This window comes from Cyprinus carpio, unplaced genomic scaffold (genome assembly GCF_018340385.1).
Source record: "Cyprinus carpio isolate SPL01 unplaced genomic scaffold, ASM1834038v1 S000006559, whole genome shotgun sequence".
In the NCBI taxonomy this organism is placed as follows: Eukaryota; Metazoa; Chordata; class Actinopteri; order Cypriniformes; family Cyprinidae; genus Cyprinus; species Cyprinus carpio.
The window spans coordinates 308,484-327,280 of NW_024879221.1; the positions used below are offsets into that span (position 1 = coordinate 308,484).

Sequence of the window (18,797 nt, forward strand, 5' to 3'; positions counted from 1 at the left end):
GCGTGGTCAGGAGAGAGGAGAGAGACGCGATTGGCTGGAGAGCTGCAGATGGAGGCGGGGTTTCGGAGCTTCCGTTCCGCAGGAGATTGGGGGGGTTATTACCGGGTGCGCGTGCGCTCAGCGCGTTTTTACCGCAGTGTCTCTGGATTAGTGCGCGGCGCTGCGGCACTCCGCTCGGTTCTCAACGGGAAGAGCGAGAAAAAGCAACCGAACCGCGTCCGTGAGCACCAGCCGTTCCATCGCGCTTATTCCTAGCGGTTATCGAAGCGGCGCGCACCGGAGACATGGCCAAAGACGACGAGAAGAAGGAATCCGGGGAATGGAAGGAATTCTTCTGGAACCCGCGGACGCACGAGCTGCTCGGGAGAACAGCGAGCAGCTGGGGTGAGTGTGCCTTATATAAGGCGCTCGATTTAACGGCGGCGCGTGATTCCGGTGCGTTCAATCATTTTAACCGGAACGCGTTGCGCAGTGCGTCTCTCTCTCTCTCTCTCTCTCTCTCTCTCTCTCTCTGTGTGTGTGTGTGTGTGTGTGTGAATGCATCAGGCCTTAATGTATCAAAAGGACAATCTGACGATGCTGATGCTGTTGCGCGCTCCCGCGTGTGCGCGCGCTCCCCCGTATGCGTTAAAGGTGAACGGGTGCAGAGAGCTGAATGAGGTTACGGTGTTCGTGCGCGTCTCGCTCGTTGAGATCGTTTAGCGGATCGCGAACGCGCATCCGATCGTTCCGATCAAACTGATCGATCGCACGGGCCAGGGGAAGGGCGCAAGGTTCTTGTGTTAGTGTCGTGCTCGCGTGATGAGGTTTAGGTGACATCCGGAGCAGCAGCATCCATCAGGAGTTATATAACCATATACAACACACACACCTTTCAATATTCACATCGATTTACAGTGGCGGATTTGTTTGTGTCATTTACTGTGTGTGTGTGTGTGTGTGTGTGTGTGTGTGTGTGTGTTATAGTAATGATGCATTAATGGCTTTCATGCAGCTTTGTGTTCTGATAAATGACTTTTAGCTGAGTCACCGACTTCAGCATGTGTGTGTGTGTGTGTGTGTGAGTGAGTGAGTGAGTGAGTGTGTGTGTGGTGTGTGTGTGTGTGTTGTGTGTGTGGTGTGGTGTGTGTTGTGTGTGTGTGTGTGTGAGTGTGTTGTGGTGTGTGTGTGTGTGTGTGGGGGGGGGGGGGGCTCCTGATGTGTCTCTCATAAGCTTTCAAAAAGATTTTTGCTAATATTGTGTTGGAAGAGGGTGATCAGAAACTACTTACATATATATTCATATATTCACATACACATTCATATAAATATATACATTTTAATTTATTTTTTTTTTTTTAGAATTTCTCTTCAGTCTGAATCTAAAATGTCTTTACAGTGACAGTGAAATCTCTTGTTCCTCTTATAAGACTGTTTATAAAGATACAAGATGTGTCATAATGCTTCCAATAATAATAAAACTAAACCACACAAACTTAAATTAAATTACATTTATCATTAAATATATTTATTTATTTTATCAGGAAATTATATCTAGGTTGCAATATACCTGACAATCATATTCCTTACAATATAATAATAATAATAATAATTATCATCATCTTTATTTTCTATAGTGCCTTTAAATGTTACTTCTCAGAGCGCTTTACATAAACAAATAAAACATCAAAATACACCACATAAAAATGATAAAATAAGCAAAAAAATGAAACATTCATTCAAAACACTTAAAAATAAGGATAATATAAAATTATTATAAAATTTCAAGGCGAGATTTAAAAATATTAAGAGATTTCGCCTGAAATATAGATCAAATATGTAAATTCATCATTAGAATTTATTATAAATTTATTTATAATATTAGAAGCTGTAAATGTTATATTTCCTCACACGTCAGTGGATTCTGTAAACTGATGTAATGATATATTTTAAAATCATAACTGAACTTAACTATATATTCATTAAATTAGATTCATTACAAATTTGTAAATACAAGTGTGTGTGTGTGTGTGTGTCAGTGTGAGTGTGTGTGTGTGTGTGTGTATGTCATATTATGTCAGATGAGTTCAATGCCATGTTTCATTTGTATTGCTGCATCTCATTGGTTGAGAGCATTGATGACATCAGCAGCTCACAGCGAATAAGAGGAGGAGACTCTAATCTGATTCCCATCCCCCACTCCACCCATCACGAGGCGAGCGGAACCGAGCCATCCCCCACTCCACCCATCAGAGAGAGAGAGAGAGAGAGAGAGAGAGAGAGAGAGAGAGAAGAATAATGGTTGGAATAAAATGAAAGAGAGAGAGAGAGGGATAGAGAGAGGGATAGAGTGTTACAGAGTGAGTGTTGAGTATTTAGTGGGGTATGTAGAGAGAGAGAGAGAGAGAGAGAGAGAGCGCTGGAGGAGGCAGTGGTTTTAGTGTAAGAGGATTTACTCTTCAGTCTGTCCTGACATTTGCTCAGTGATGGACGAATGAGGAACACGAAGATGGAGTGAATGGAGGGAATCCAGGTCACGTACACACACACAAACACAGAGCGCTTCATCTCCGTTATTACACACAGTACTGGCCTCTGATTGGTCGGGTGTTTGATGATACTGTGATTCTCTACACAACCAAACATATACATCCACTAGACTATAACAAATACATTTACATTTAGTTATTTATCCAAAGCGACTTACAAATGAGGATCTCATACATTCAAAATTATGAAAAAATACCCGTCTTGGAGAGTATCCTTGAAAAAACTGTGGGTTATGTCTTAAGTGAAAGTAAACTGGAGAAAGAAATCGGATGTGTGTTATTATAATGGATGCATTGCCTCTTAAAGTGACCGCGCCTAATTTACTAGCTGCTGTAATGTTAATCCAAGAAAATGAAAGAAAAAAAATCACTTGTTTTAACAAGAATTAATAAACAGTCAAACCAAATATTATTCAGACACCAGATATATCATTTTTACTAGTGGGAGCAGGAGACTATCGTTCGTTAATGTAAGTTATAGCAAAATAAAGTCAACTGTGACATATTATACCCAAAAATTCTTCATACAGTGGACTACCAGTAAAACTGATAAAACCTTTGGGAGCAAACATTATCCAGACACTTTGAGCTGAGCATGTTTTGCTGAAGTGTTTTTTCTTTAATTGCTAATGCAAACTTTTCACACGACAGACGGAACAAAATTAAACACTGCTTAGTAATTAGTCAACAATGTATTGATAGTTGAGTAAATACTGTCATACTTACAGTTGTCTGAAGTTTTGTTGATTGTAATCCATAACATATCTTTCTATCAAAGTTATCTGACATATTTTTAAGATGAACTTGTTATTATTACCATTTTCTAAACTTTAGCCAATAAACTGTGATATAATGTGAGAAATGTTGAAGGTGTCTGAATAAATTTTGGTTTGACTGTTTTATTTTTACATTGAAGACTATGCAGTGGATCATATTACATTTGATTGTTCGGCACAAATAAATAAATAGAACAAGCATACAAATTAAACAATTTCAAACAGGCTCCACTGGTACAGCCTGCACCGGGGCCCCGCAAACCCCAGCTACAGCCCTGCTGCTAGATTATCACAGACAATGATGTTAACATGCTGTAGCAGGTGAAACTAATGTTCTGTGTGTGTGTGTGTGTGTGTTCTGCAGGTCTGATTCTGTTGTTCTATCTGGTCTTCTACACATTTCTGGCTGGCATGTTCTGTCTCACCATGTATGTGATGCTGCTGACGCTGGATGATTATAAGCCCACTTGGCAGGACCGTCTGGCTACACCAGGTACACACACACACACACACACACACACACACACACACACACACACACACACACACACACACATGACTACAACCTCACACTCACACACACACACACACACACACACACACTCACAGACATACACACACACACACACACACTCACACGCGCATACACAGACACACACATACACACACACACACACACACACACACCACACTACACACACCACACTTGTAGTATCAAACATACACACACACACACACACACACACACACACACACACACACACACACACACACACACACACACACACACAAACACACACACACACACAACACACCACACACACCACACACACACACACACACACTCACTAACACACACTCAACACACACACACACACTCACACACACTCACATACTCACTCACACACACACACACACACACACACACACACACACACACACACACACTACACTCACTTCACACACACTACACCACACACACACACTCACACACACACACACACACATCTCACGCGCACACACACACACACACACACACACACACACACACTGACTCTGTGTGTTTCTCTAGGCATGATGATTCGGCCAAAAAGCGATCCTCTAGAAATCGTTTATAATTTGGAGAAAACAGAGAGCTGGGATTCATACATTCAGGCTTTGGACAATTTCCTTGCACGTAAGTAAAAAAAGACAGATTTTCATTAAAAAAATACACAAAACGACATGCAGTGATTTTGCAATCAGTACATTTTTGACTCACAATCACAGTCTATGTGTGCGTTTTCATATGGAAGAGATGGTGCTCGCAACACTACGGTCATGGGTTCGATTCCCAGTGAATGCATGATCTGATAAAAAATGTATGCAGTGTAAGTTGCTTTAGAGGAAAGCAGCTACCAAATGCATGAATATAAATATAAATTTGTTCCTCTGAAGTTTATCACAAAACAGTGTCAAGTATCTGTGATTTAGGAATAATTCTGTTATAAATAACCACTGATTAACTCACCCTCATGTTGTTCCATGACTTTCCTGAAAATGTGAATTTCAGGATAATCTTCTTACCATCTTGTCCAGACAACATCTGTTCTTAAAAAGACTAAAAGGACAATAATCAAAAATCCTAAAAGGACAATAATCACCATATAAATATCATAACAGGCCAGTGCTATTTTAGTGCTATTTATTATAGTTTCATTTATGTATAGGTTTTAATTTTTATATGTTCAGTTTTCATTTTACTTTCAGTTTAATCATTAGTAATTTTCTCTTGAGTCATTTTTAGCAGTTAAACATTAGGTTTATTTTATTTTTATAGATTAAGTTTGAGTTTTTATTTCCAGTTTGCAGAAATGGAAGGTAAATTAAATAAACGTGCAATTTTGAGGTAAAAAGACTGAAACATAATTTTCTTGTAAAACACAGTCCAGTAATCTTTGTTTACAACTTTGAAAAATCTAGTTGTCAAGGCAACGTTTCCTACTTCTATTATAGTCAACTAAAACCATAAAATAGATTTCCATTACTTGATAAAAAAGTAAACTGAAATATAATAAAATTAAACTTATTTTATTTCAGCTAGCTGCCAAAGCAACATTTTTCATTTTCATGAAATATAAAATTAATAATTACTAAAACTTATAGCAGCAACTATAAAAATGAAATCGGTTAATTATTATTATTTATTTTTGTGCAAAATAACATTAATTATAACTGTATCTCATTGATGCTAATTTGACAAAGATTTTCGTTTAGTTTCAGTTTTTAATGTACTATTTATATTTCAAATATTTTCATGGCCCCCAGAATATATTGTTATGAATATCTGAACATCAATACATCAAAATAAAGATCAAATCTACTTTCAAACAAGAATTTATATTTCAGCTTACAAACACGTTTTTAGCTTTTTTTTTTATAGAAATTTTAATGTAGGTAGGTTTAATAAAAAAGCAACATTTTGAGTAAAAAGCTGAGAAAATCCCATTTTTATCAGATACTACATCTGGATCATATTCAGTAATATTATCAAAGCAAAGCTGCAGTAGATGTCTTCCATCAGTTCTCCCAAAGCTTCACAGTCCTTTCTGGATCCACATTTCACTCGTGAACATCAGACAGTTTTCATTCAGATGCTGTTAGTGTTGATGATCGCATTATTTTTAATATGCATATGCCGCTTTCCATATGAGATCACTGTTTTCTGCAGCTTCCTGTCTGAGAGTTTCTAGACTGATTCAGGAGATGTGTGATAGCGCCCCCTAGAGTATAACAGCGGGAACACAGAGACCTGGAACACTCAGTGTTTGGCGGGAAAAGAGTTAATAGGTTCTTCAGGAGGAGGATCATTAGCTCTGTGTCTGTGTTTTTCTGCAGCCTATAATGACTCTCAGCAGGCGATGAAGAACGACGCCTGCATCCCGGATCAGTACTTCATCCAGGAGGACAGCGGCGAGGTACGCAACAATCCCAAACGCTCCTGCCAGTTCAACCGCACCATGCTGGGGAGCTGCTCCGGACTCGAGGACCGCACATATGGATACCAGGAGGGAAAACCCTGCGTGCTCATCAAACTCAACCGGGTAACTGCACTGATCACTCATAATAACAGTAATAATACACCAGATGAATGCAGAATGTACTGGATGTTCAGTGCTGGCATCTATTGATCAGCCACAGCCTGTGGAAGCTTCTTAATATGGAAGCCCGTTTCTGCAAACGCATAAATAACACAAAATACATATTTGCATCTTTCTACCTAGCAATTTTTTTTTTTACAGAATTAGGCATTTAAATTATATTTCACAAATCAGACACATTTTTATTTCATAATTCAGCACTTATATCATTATTCAGAATTTTTCCTCATAATTCAGCGTTTATGTCTCATAATGCAGACTTTAATATTTCATAATTTGGCATTTATCTATTATCTCAAAAAACAAAATACATAATTGCTACTTTTATCTAGCGATTCTGACCTTTTTCTTCTTCTCATAATTCTACATTTATATCTGAGATTATTAAGTTTTTCTTCTTCTATTTTTTGTCTATTTATTTTGTAATTTTTCTTGCTTTTTCCTCATAATTTTGCATTTACATCTCACAATTCAGACTTTAAAATCTCATAACTTTGTATTTATATTTAAAAAAGCTAAATATAATTGCGACTTTTTATCTAGCAATTCAGACTTTAATATCTCATAATTCAGAATTTTTTCCCCCTCAGAATTCTGCATTTATATATCACATATCAGGCTTTATTTATCATTATTTGGCATTTATATCTCATAATTCATAAATTTTCCCTCACAATTAGGCATTTGTCATAATTGACGTTTTTTTCTCATAATTCTGCATTTCTATGAATTCTGCATCTCACAATGAAGACTATTAGGCATTTGTCATAATTGACGTTTTTTTCTCTCAATTTTATATTTTTATATTTTTAATTTTGATTTTGAATTTTTATTTAGATTTTGTATTTTTTTGCAGAATTCTGCATTTATATCATAATTCTACATTTATATCTCATAATTAAGACTTTTTCTCACTATCTCATAATTTAGAATTTCACTCATAATTTAGCATTTATATCTCAATTTAGACTTTTTTCAGAATTCTGCATTTATATCATAATTCTACATTTATATCTCATAATTAAGACTTTTTCTCAATTCTGCATTTCTATCTCATAATTCAGAATTTCACTCATAATTCGGTATAAATATCTCAATTTAGAATTTTATCAGAATTCTGCATTTATATCATAATTCTACATTTATATCTCATAATTAAGACTTTTTTTCTCTCAAATTCTACATTTCTATCTCATAATTTAGAATTTCACTCATAATTTAGCATTTATATCTCAATTTAGACTTTTTTCTCAGAATTCTGCATTTATATCGTAATTCTACATTTATATCTCATAATTAAGACTTTTTCTCAATTCTGCATTTCTATCTCATAATTTAGAATTTCACTCATAATTCGGTATAAATATCTCAATTTAGAATTTTATCAGAATTCTGCATTTATATCATAATTTCAATTCTACATTTCTATCTCATAATTTAGAATTTCACTCATAATTCGGCATAAATATCTCAATTTAGAATTTTTTTCAGAATTCTGCATTTATATCATAATTCTACATTTATATCTCATAATTCAGACTTTTCCCCCACAGAATTCTGCATTTATTTGTCACAAATCAGGCTTTATTTATCATTATTAGGCATTTATATCTCATAATTCAGACATTTTCCCTCACAATTAGGCATTTGTCACAATTCAGACTTTTTCCTCTGAATTCTACACTTCTTCCCTCACAATAAGGCATTTGTCACAATTCAGACTTTTTCCTCTGAATTCTACACTTTTATATATTTATTTCTCATAATTTGGACTTTTTTTTTTTTTACATCTTGCGATTCCATGTTTATATCTTGTAATTCTAAGAAAAAAGTCCAAATCGAGAGATATGAAAATGTTGCAATTACCTTTTTATTCCTGTCCACGGCAGAAACAAGCTCTTCTGTGCTGGTCCACTTTGGACATTTTGAGTTACAATTTGAAGCTCTTTAGAAATGCATAAACATAGAATTTAAAAAAATGCTAGATTCTGGAAGTGTAAAGTATTTTAATAACAGTATTTCACAACTGTACTTGAGTTCTGTCAAAATGGAAAACTTGCAAAAACAACACATTTTTTTTTAAAAAATGTTTTTGGTTTATGAAAACTAGGATATAGCCAATAAAACAAACACAAATTTGAGCTGCAAATAGCATCAGAAATCGTTAGCTAGACCAGATCAGTTACCTTTGGTCTGAAAGCTGAATGAAGATGATGAAGGTGCTTCGTTTACTCCTGCAGGTGATTGGGCTGCAGCCAAGTAAAGATGAAAAGTCTCCATACGTCTCCTGTTCAGTAGAAAAGGTAAGATCTTACCTGACCTTCAGCCAACCCTCATCACTAACAGCCATGAATTACATCTGTAATGTTTGCTCATTGCATCCCTCCATACTCAGGGATATAAAGATGGAGACCAGTTGGTAAGAAATAGACTAGTCTGCACACTTAGCATCCCTAACCTTAGACTAGTTCACATCTTAAACTAGTACAGTACAGCCCTAACTAGTCAAAGCTCTTTTAGTGTTTAAAATTTTGCATTACTGACCTTAGTATTGTGAGCTTTTTTAGCTAGTACAGTACAGCCCTCAGAATAACTGCAGTAATATCTCCAGATGAACTCTTACTGGACTCCTGAAGCAGCTCAGCTTTACTTGATTCTCCATCAATCATGGGTTTTAGAGTCTCAAATTGATCATCAGGATCTTTTGAGGAGAGTTTTGTTTCCAGAAGCTTTACTTTCACTGTTCCTCAGCGGAGGAATGATCTTCACAAGGCCTCCACGAACATCTCACATCTTCTGAGGAGCCTTTATTTCTTCATCTCTCTAAAATCACTGCATTATATGTTGGATCATTACATCATCAGCTCACTGAGACACACTTACTGCAGGATATAGATATAGAGCACAGACTCATATTTAGATCAGTTTATGACAGTGTCTACTGTTATAAAGATCTCATTGATTTACATCACAAGGGTCAGAAGACAGCCCAGACGAACGAAACCTCTGCTGCAGTTGAATACTTTCCTCCAAACGGAACCTTCAACCTATATTTTTTTTACATTGTATGGCAAGAGAGGAATACTTTAGAGCAACACACACACCAACACACACACACACACACACACACACACACACACACACACACACACACACACACACACACACACACACAGTGTGATTATATTTGTGTGTAACCGCTCTCTCTGCATGTGTTTCAGGTGAATTATTCTCAGCCCCTGGTGGCTGTGAAGTTCACAGACCTCTCTTTCAACACGGACTTCAACGTGGAGTGTAGGATCAAATCTAGCTCTCTTTTCAAGATCAGCGAAAGAGACAAGTTCGCCGGCCGCGTAAATTTCAAGCTGCGCATCAACAAAGTGTAGAGCAACTGCATCTGCCATACACACACACACACACACACACATACACACAGGAGATGGTAGGAGTCCTTCATATCTCAAAGTGTTCAGTGTATTTGTCCGTCCCCATTCTCCTGTCTACATGATGGTTTCTCTGTGTGTGTGTGTGTGTCTTTGTATCTCTGTGTGTTTTGCGTACTCTTGACTGTTGTCATATCCAGCTGATATCATTCCAAAGTGAAATCAAGAGAGCAGGAAAACGTCATCAAGCCTTTCTAGATCTCTAGACATAATCATCACGAACAATCCAGTGAATTCAGAGGGACCACAATCATCCAAAACCTGCCAAGAAATTATATTTCACATAAAGAAAATGTGCTCCCAAAATATAGGAAAATAACACCATGATGTGAAAAATCTAAAATAGGCTTCATTTTCTGTATGCAAAAAAAAAATTTATGAATACCTTTGTCTTTTGATATCAAGCTAAAATGTGACCTGGATTCACTCGTTTAGTCTATATAATGGCTTACAGAGCGTATAATAAATAACACAAATTAGGTCAAATCTGGTCAAATTCAGGCAGGATCATTCATAAAATCTGTAGAAATGCGCATATATGATCAATATGATCCAAAAATCGTCTCAGACTTAATCTGTCACAAATCGTTCTCTTAACTTGATATCTGTTTTTATCCCTTTTATTTATTTATGAATTAAGGTACATTCATTATGTTATTTATTTATTTATTTATTTATTTATCGGATTTGTGGTTTTTATTTTTTATATACATATGACAACGTTTGTGAAGACACTTTTGTAACGCTGTAATGTTCATGAACCCACACACACACACACACACACACACACACACACAAGCGAAGTTAAACTGAAACGATTGGCTGACGTTCTGCACATGCTCAGACTGCACTCGACGACCGACACATTAGCCAATCAGCTTCAAGCTGCGCCATATCAGTTCGCTATTAATTAATTTGCCCAATCGACTGATAACGTATTCGCTCCATTTCATCCAGAATGTGTATGAAACGTGTACACAGCAATACCTTCTGGTCCGTAAGTGTACTGTTAATACTTGTAAATAATACAGAATCTGAGGTAGATAACGAAGAGAGTAGTTACGAAGAAAAGCGTGAAAAAAAAAAAAAAGCAATACCTTCAATTTGTCAATCCAAGTAGATGAATGAACAAAATGTGGTTTTCTTACCAAAAAGTGTTTTTTAAATTTATTTGTTGTTGAGCACATCATTGGGTAGCCGCCCGTTAGCAACAGCGGAAATATGACGCAAAACATTAGCTGCAATTACGTTTTCTCTAAACTTTAGTTTGTTTCTTCTTAGCTTTTGTAGAATCTTAGATTTTTATCATGTGATTTGACATTTGGATGTTCAAGTCAAACAGTCAAGTCAGACTCCTGATTTGTGAGCGAGACGTTAGCGTAGTGCTTATTAGCGAACCACTAGCCTGCTGTCGTCGACACGTGGGTGGCCTGTCTGTGTTATTTTTTCTCTTGTGTTCCTTCATTCCGCCCCCAGTAGTGAATGTGCTGTGTATCTATTGGGTAACTGCCACAGTGTTGTGCGTTTGAAACATTGGAGGGTTGTGTTAGAAAAAAGTCATTAAACGCGGCCAAACTTTCAAATTAACGTCACTATTCCATGCGTCGCACATCAGCACACAACTCAATGTTTACACAGAGCAGTGATTCTAACTAGCTAAACTTACACTGCCTGCCGTACGTTTACTACGATCTACTTCACGTGTGCTGCCTGACCGCTCTACATCACGGAATAGATTTTATACGTTTTTAAGATATGGTAAATCAAGTTATTGCACATTATTTCCAATTTCTGTACTTTAGACACTGCAGCGATGCGTATTAGCATGTCGCTGCACCGAGCGAGTGTAGATCACGCACATTATTCATTTCCATAAGACGAAGAAAAATCAAGCAGACAGGAATCTGGGACATCATTACCATGGAAGCAGCACATGAAGTCATCAGTGATCTCACTAGTTAAGTCGTGTTCATGTGGTCATGTTGCTCGGCGCAGTTTTGCAGGCGAAAATCCAGTCATTTCAATAGTTATCCGCGCGGGAGTTTCAAATAAGGCAGAATAAATTTCCTGCGCTGACCAATAGAAAGTGATGAAAGCTTATTTCCACCACGTAAGAAAGTAAGAAAAAAAAATCAAGTTTAGGTCATAGGAGATTAAATTATGATGAAATTATGACTTTCAGTGTGGTAATCATGAATTTAATAGTTTAAATTTAAATAAATAATTTACATTTTGGAAATCGAAATTATGAGATAAAAAAGGCAAAAAAAATCTAATAATTTTGATATCAAAAAACCTCATAATCATGACTTAGTATGTCATAATTTTGACTTTTGAAGTCATAATTTTACCTTTTTATATCATGACTTTTTATGTCATAATTTGAGACAGTATCTCATAATTGACTTTGGTTATGTCACAACTTTGAGTCTTAAAGTCATCAATTTCAACCTTTCATCTCATAATTGTGACTTACATCAGCATTGATTTTTTTTTTTATCTCATTTAATTATGACTTAATATGTAAAGTTTTGAGTTTTTAAAGTCATAATTATGACTGTCAATTTCGCCCTTTTTATCTCATGAATTATGACTGTTTACGTGATAATAATGACTTTTAAATCAGAATTTCAACTTATAAAGTCAGAAATGTCTTGTCTCATAATTAGGTTTTTATCTCATAGTTATGAATTGGTACATAAAATTGTGACTTTTTAAAGTCATAATTATGACATAACCTCATAATTTTGACTTTTTTCTCATATTTGACTAAAGGTCATAATTTTGACCTCATCTTATAATTATGAGATTTTCTTCATAGTCATAACTTCATTTTTATAAAGTCAAAAAAGTTTTTATATCTCATAATTATAACTTACAAAGCACTGATTTGTTTTTCTTACATGGAAGAAATGGGCTTCCATAAAAAGCTAACTGGTGTTTTTTACATGCAAAATTTCACAAATGTGACGTACATTTACAGCTTCAATAACGCCTACACGCTTCGGACAACATCAATGACACGGCGACAAACACATGTTACACAAACAATGGCAACGACAAACACACCTGCGCTAAAAGAACCTCATTCGAGAGCTTTCCACTCACACACACACACACGCACACACACACACTCTTTGTCCCCGTCTGTGTTTCTCTCCAAACCAATAACGCGACACGCTCGTCACTTTGAGTTCTCGCGGGGATGACTTTTCTATAGCTCACAGACTCATCCCAGTTTTCTATCTGTCCTTCATAGTGAGACGGTTTGTCTTATTCTTTTCTTCACTCTCTGTAAAAACACTGCTCAGAAGAAACTAGATGTATCTTATTAAATATCCTGAATATACTGTTATATATTGCCCTGACATGAAAATTGTGAAACTTATATTCGAAAAACAAATGATTATCATTATAAATGAAAACAGGAAATAAAAACATTTTGTGTTTAACAAACATTTTTTTGCCTACAAGGTCTTATTTCAAACTAAATGCATGTCATGCACTTCTGTATTATACATGCATATATTTTATGCATTGCAATATGAAGCCATAATATGAAACTATGACAAGATATTTTACAAAGACAAATGTATATGAATGATGTACGTTCCGAGAGCTTTATCATCTTATGTAATGAGATTTTGGCAAAAGCTCTGGCAGCTGTAATTCCAGATCTGATCCTATAGGAAACTAAATCACAAAACTGTTTAAAATCTCATTTGTTTTTCTGGGATTGTTGATTCTCAACTGGTTTTGCATTAGGACTCTGGTCATCTAGTGGTGTTCAAAATGTGTCTGGTATTTTAAACATCACTTGAATTTAGTTTCACATGAATTTGTGCTGAACTAGTGGCGGGTTTGATTGGAAACACAACCTTTGGCATCAGCCACAGAAGATACGGGAAGTGTTTTCTGATAAGTCTGTTTGTTTTACTAGCTGTGCACCATTACACGGCTAGTTGTGTGTTTTTGTTTGCATTCATCATGGGACCTGTGGCACATTTATTGGTCATGACCCACCAGTTGAGAAACACTGAGATTTAGTGGAGACTTTTGCTCCCGCTTTTCCCTTGGGGAAAAACATCACAATAAAAGAACAAAAACACCCAGTTCCAGAAGAGATTGAACAGCGTCTCAAACTGTGGCTCAGATCTGACAAGACATTAAAGTCTGTAAACTGGAACACTTCTCATCAAAATTCCACCCAAATTTAATGATCTGAGCTGCTTTAAACATTAATTTTTATTGCTTCTATACTCTTACTGACATGACAAAAAATGACCATAAATGTGTCTATTTTGCATTTATGTTACAAGGCATTTAGGAGAAACATCTGAAAGTTGCTACATTAACGAGGCTTTGAAAAGAGCAACACGTAACATTGTTTCATTTGAGTATTTTAATGTCTCTTACACTGTTTGAGCAACAAACATGGATGATTTTGTGTATTAATATGAGAATGTAAAAGTGTTTGTATAAATGTATTTGGTTCAAATGTGTAAAGATGTATTAATAAGATTTCCCTGATTAAACCTGCTCATACAAATAATTTAATTCACAAAACTAGCAACACAGCGACATCTAGTGCATAAAAGAGAGACGAGAAACATTTCACCTGCTGGACCAGACAGGATGAAAAAACGCCCTAACAAACGCATAGCAAACGTGATAAAAGTCACTCGGAAGAGCCTAGCAACCAGTTTGCAAAGGGCCAAAAATCACTCAATACTTCCCACAAGAACATATAAAAATTAGTGCTGGTCAACGATTTAATGCCCATCCAAAATTAAAAAAAAAATATTTATATATATGTGTGATGTACTGTGTATATTTATTATGTATAATAAATACACATGCATGTATATTTTTAAGCAAAAAAAAAAACAAAAACATGGTTATATATTACATATATTTATAATGATATAAATTATATATAACATGTAAATATGTTCAAAACTATATACTGTATGTATGTGTATTTATATAATATATAGATACATAATAAATATACACTATTATATAAACCAAACTTTTGTTTTGGATGCGATTAATCAATCATTGCCCAGAACTAATAAAAATGTAAAAACATAACAGAATCACACATATCACAAACAATCCAAATTTTATATATTAGGATACCAATACGGGAAGTAAGCGGTTTTTCTGTGAATGTGCGAGACTTCCGGTCCGTTTAGCCGCGCTACAGTAAACGGTAAAACTATTTGCACTGCAAACCAGCATTTTCAAGAATATGATAATAAATTAATATAATATAATATAATAACAAAATGCCAGTTTGCAATATCAAGCACGAGCTGTTTTGTACAGGTAATGATTGAGAGTGGTGTTCTGTCGATTTTACAATAATGCAAATACAGTAATTATGTGTTGTTTAGGGTTGTGTCTAAGAAAGGATACAGATACAGCCAGAAACCAACCATAAATTAATTTTTCTAACTATTAGATCGTGTTTTAATAATGTCTACACATACACAGCCCTAAACCTACCCCTTACAGTAATGCAAATACAGTAATTATCGTTGTTCAGCATTAGAAAAATGACGCGATATTGAAGTGCGCATGCGCAGTAAACACTGTTAGAAAAATCTGGCGCTAGGATAAAATGTTAAAGCTACAAATAGCTGCTCTTACGTTAGAATGTTAATAGAGAGATAGGCTATATTACACATTTCGAAAACAACCTCAGAAGCTCTCTGGTGTAGCAGAGTGTTGTGTATGTGTGTGTTAAGGCAGGTCCAACCATGTTTCTGATCTCCAGCGCTCTTTCTGAGTCCGTTGGTGAATTTCTCGGATGCTGCGACGACGATGGCGCATGACAGGCTCCGCCTCCTCCTGCCGTGCGCACGCAAACCAGCCTGCAGGAACGCGCTGCGGCGCGGGCATCGCTCGAAACACCAGCCTCTGCCGCGCGCTGCACGAGCCAGGGGTGATGCGGCGCTAAAAAACCTCCAGGTAAGCATCGCGGCAAAGCTCGCCCAGGCTCCGCCCCTCGCGCTCCGTCCCCAGCTTCTCCAGCAGCAGCTGTAGCCATAGCAACGAGCGGTGGAGGCGGAGCAAAGTCCGACTGCCGGAGGGCGTTTGCGTGTCGAAGGAGACCACGCCCCTCTGAAGCTCCGCCTCCAGCCCCTCGCGGCACGGAGCGGTAGGCGTGCGGAAGAGGGGCGGCGGGGCTACAACGCGTATCGGCTGTTGCGTTCAGATCCTGACGGATTCTTCCAGCGAAAGCTGTCGGATGAGTGTGATCTTCTCCTCAACTTATGAGTGACCAAAAAGCCCCACCAAGAGGCACAGGGGCCTCACATAAACCTGCAGCACAGAACACAATCAGTGTGTGAAGGCCCGAGCAATCCTGATTTCACTCCAGATACGCAACCGATTATCTGCCAACTGATTTACGCAGTCGGTGACCGCTGATTTTTTTTTGTTTTTTCTGCATCAGTTTAAAATAGCTTACACCTTGTTAACTGTTACTACACATTGCTACATTATAATTAAAGAGAAAACGGTACAAAATACAGAGATAGATATTAGCCAATAGCCAAGATTATTATGGTGGATGTAACACAAAAACTACAAATTAAAAAAAAATAATAATAGAAATAAAAATGTTTAAATAACAAATGTTAAAAATTTATTTAAAAAATGGTTTTTATAAAACTTATTTGTATTTAGCTTGTTGCCAAGGAAATGTTTATCACGTTTTCATTTAGTTTAACTTGATGCAGTAAAATAACACTGAAAAGACACTGAAATAACAACGAATACAAAATATCACTGACATATAAAGTGACAAAAACACAGCAAAATTAAGTAAACGCTTAACAAAAAAAAAATAAAAGCAAAAAATATAAAAAATAAAATTAATCCAAAATATTAATTTATCCAAAATCGATCCTATATTAATTTATCCAAAATATTTCATTTAATATAATTGTATTTATTTAAAACTTTGAATGTTAATAAAATAAAAGCAAAACTTATTGCTACATATGGTAAATTTTATAATTTAAAAATCTACAAATAAAATACTGTTTGTGTTTTACATGTGTGTTAACATTCTTAAAATTGATAATGATAGTTATTGCTATAATACATATATACACACTATAAATAGCATTTATTTGAATGTATGGTGTTTTGTTGGCCATCACAAATGATAGAACGCCATGTATAAATAGACCTATAGACTGAACTTAAATGATCTTCAGTTGTGAAAAACTCCAATGCAGAAAGCTTGGAGATGTGCTGTAAAAGCAACCATCATTTTTGTGATATATAGTTCATGAAAAGTGGCACTATATTTTTGAGCCTAGTTTGGTGATCCATCAAAAAAGGTTCAGATGGATGCATCCTTAACGCAATTCCTGCAAGTAACTGATGTCATAACTTGATGAGCTCGTCTCCAGCAGAGCAGAGATAGGGATCCAGCAGCACGTCGGAGGCGGGGCCAAGGGCGGAGCTTAGGTGCAGCAGGAGGCGGGACACCTGGAACTGCTGTCCGGGACACTCCCCGATGATGTCACTTCCTCCCAGCTCCTCAGGAACGGCAGCGGGAGCCACCTGATCATTACAGTCAGAGTCAGCGTGTGAAGGGTTAAAGTGCAGTGTTTATGTCCTCGAGTCTCCTGAGGGCCGGTTGTTCATAAAGTTTAATCTGGATCAGAATGATCTGGATTTGGAAATGCAGGATCAGGTAAACCTTTTTTACTTTTGTGATGGTTTATTGCAAAGCCAAAATTGGTTGGATCACACCCTGAATTCCAGATTTTTCCAAAATCTGGAGTACTAGTGCTGCTACGGAGCCCCAAAAGGGACATGGATGATGAAAAAAAGCCAATGTTTTTGCATTGCATTTACACAAATAAACCTATTCTGACTGTCCATCTCTGATGATTGTGCCAATGTTGTGTATCAATCAGTGGAGTAACAACAAAAAACTATAATATTTTTTGTGTGATATTGACAGCTGGTTTGGGATTTTGGGGATATATTTTTGGACCAGTTTCAATTTTATTGACACTACTTGAAATGGGGGATACTGTTCCTGCTGAAATCCACTCTTCTGCTGGGATCAGAATAATCCAGTTTTTTTTGGATCGAAAGTATCCCAATCTTACTAAAACATTTTTGAACAACACAAATTTGAGGATTCAATCCTCTATTGCATTTTGTGATCTAATCCGAATTCAGGAATCCTTTGAGCAAACCGCATTTCTTAAGATTGTATTCCAATCCGATGGTACAGAATTTGGTCAGGATTGCCGCCTGTTCTCGAGCCTGTTCGGTTGTAGTGGAATAGCAGTCGCAGGCGACAAGGCCGCGCCCCATGACAGCGGCACAACTCTGAACACTCTTACCTAATGTTCTGGACCAAACGACACGAAGCCACACGGGTTTTCAGTGTGTGTGTGAGAGAAGTGGCATGTGTGTGTGTGTGAAAGGTCAGGTTTACGTCACGAACCAGCCCCAGAGAGCTGAGAAAAACTGCACGCAGACTCAACAGGCCGAGCTCGCTCAGCACAGCACTGCCGCTGGCGAGATGGCATTCTCAGCGCAGAAACGTCGCTCACGGAGGATCGGGAGGAATTCCTCCGACCTGCTAGCTATTGCTACCTATTTGATCAGACAGACCCAGCCAGCACGAGTGACCTTTGAAAACCGTCAGTGCGTCGCGCAAGTCAGGGTCTGAGCTCGCAATAACACGTTCAAGACCTGAATCTTGAGACCTGAGTCCGCAAAACCAGGCTGCCATGTAAGTAATTTCACGAATTAAATAAATAGAACTAAAATAGAATCAAATAGAAACATTGCCTGAACTACTACACTTTACAGGGATTCCAGTATTACATTGGATTGGTCAGTGTGCAATTACTCCACACAACATGG

At 36.9% G+C, this 18,797-nt stretch overlaps 2 protein-coding genes across 2 annotated transcripts; one reads left to right on the forward strand and one right to left on the reverse strand.

Moving 5' to 3' along the window:
- Window positions 1–104: 104 nt before the first annotated feature.
- Window positions 105–9,830, forward strand: LOC109097472 (sodium/potassium-transporting ATPase subunit beta-2-like). The gene is made up of 7 exons (XM_042754634.1): window positions 105–384; window positions 3,669–3,797; window positions 4,377–4,481; window positions 6,182–6,387; window positions 8,685–8,747; window positions 9,420–9,509; window positions 9,666–9,830. The coding sequence occupies exons 1-7, from the start codon at window positions 285–287 to the stop codon at window positions 9,828–9,830; spliced, it is 858 nt and encodes a 285-aa protein (XP_042610568.1). The 5' UTR covers window positions 105–284.
- Window positions 9,831–15,635: 5,805 nt separating this feature from the next.
- On the reverse strand, window positions 15,636–18,239 carry gltpd2a (glycolipid transfer protein domain containing 2a). Its single transcript, XM_042754635.1, is given in 5 exon segments — window positions 15,636–15,809; window positions 15,811–15,852; window positions 15,855–16,206; window positions 17,287–17,509; window positions 18,155–18,239. Coding segments are annotated over 5 exon segments (876 nt in total).
- Window positions 18,240–18,797: the final 558 nt, after the last annotated feature.

Coding starts and splice junctions, on each gene's coding strand:
- LOC109097472 (XM_042754634.1), top strand. CDS start 285: ATGGCCAAAGACGACGAGAAGAAGGAATCCGGGGAATGGAAGGAATTC. Junction 3,798..4,376: donor GGACCGTCTGGCTACACCAG/GTACACACACAC, acceptor GTGTTTCTCTAG/GCATGATGATTCGGCCAAAA. Junction 8,748..9,419: donor TCTCCTGTTCAGTAGAAAAG/GTAAGATCTTAC, acceptor TTACATCACAAG/GGTCAGAAGACAGCCCAGAC.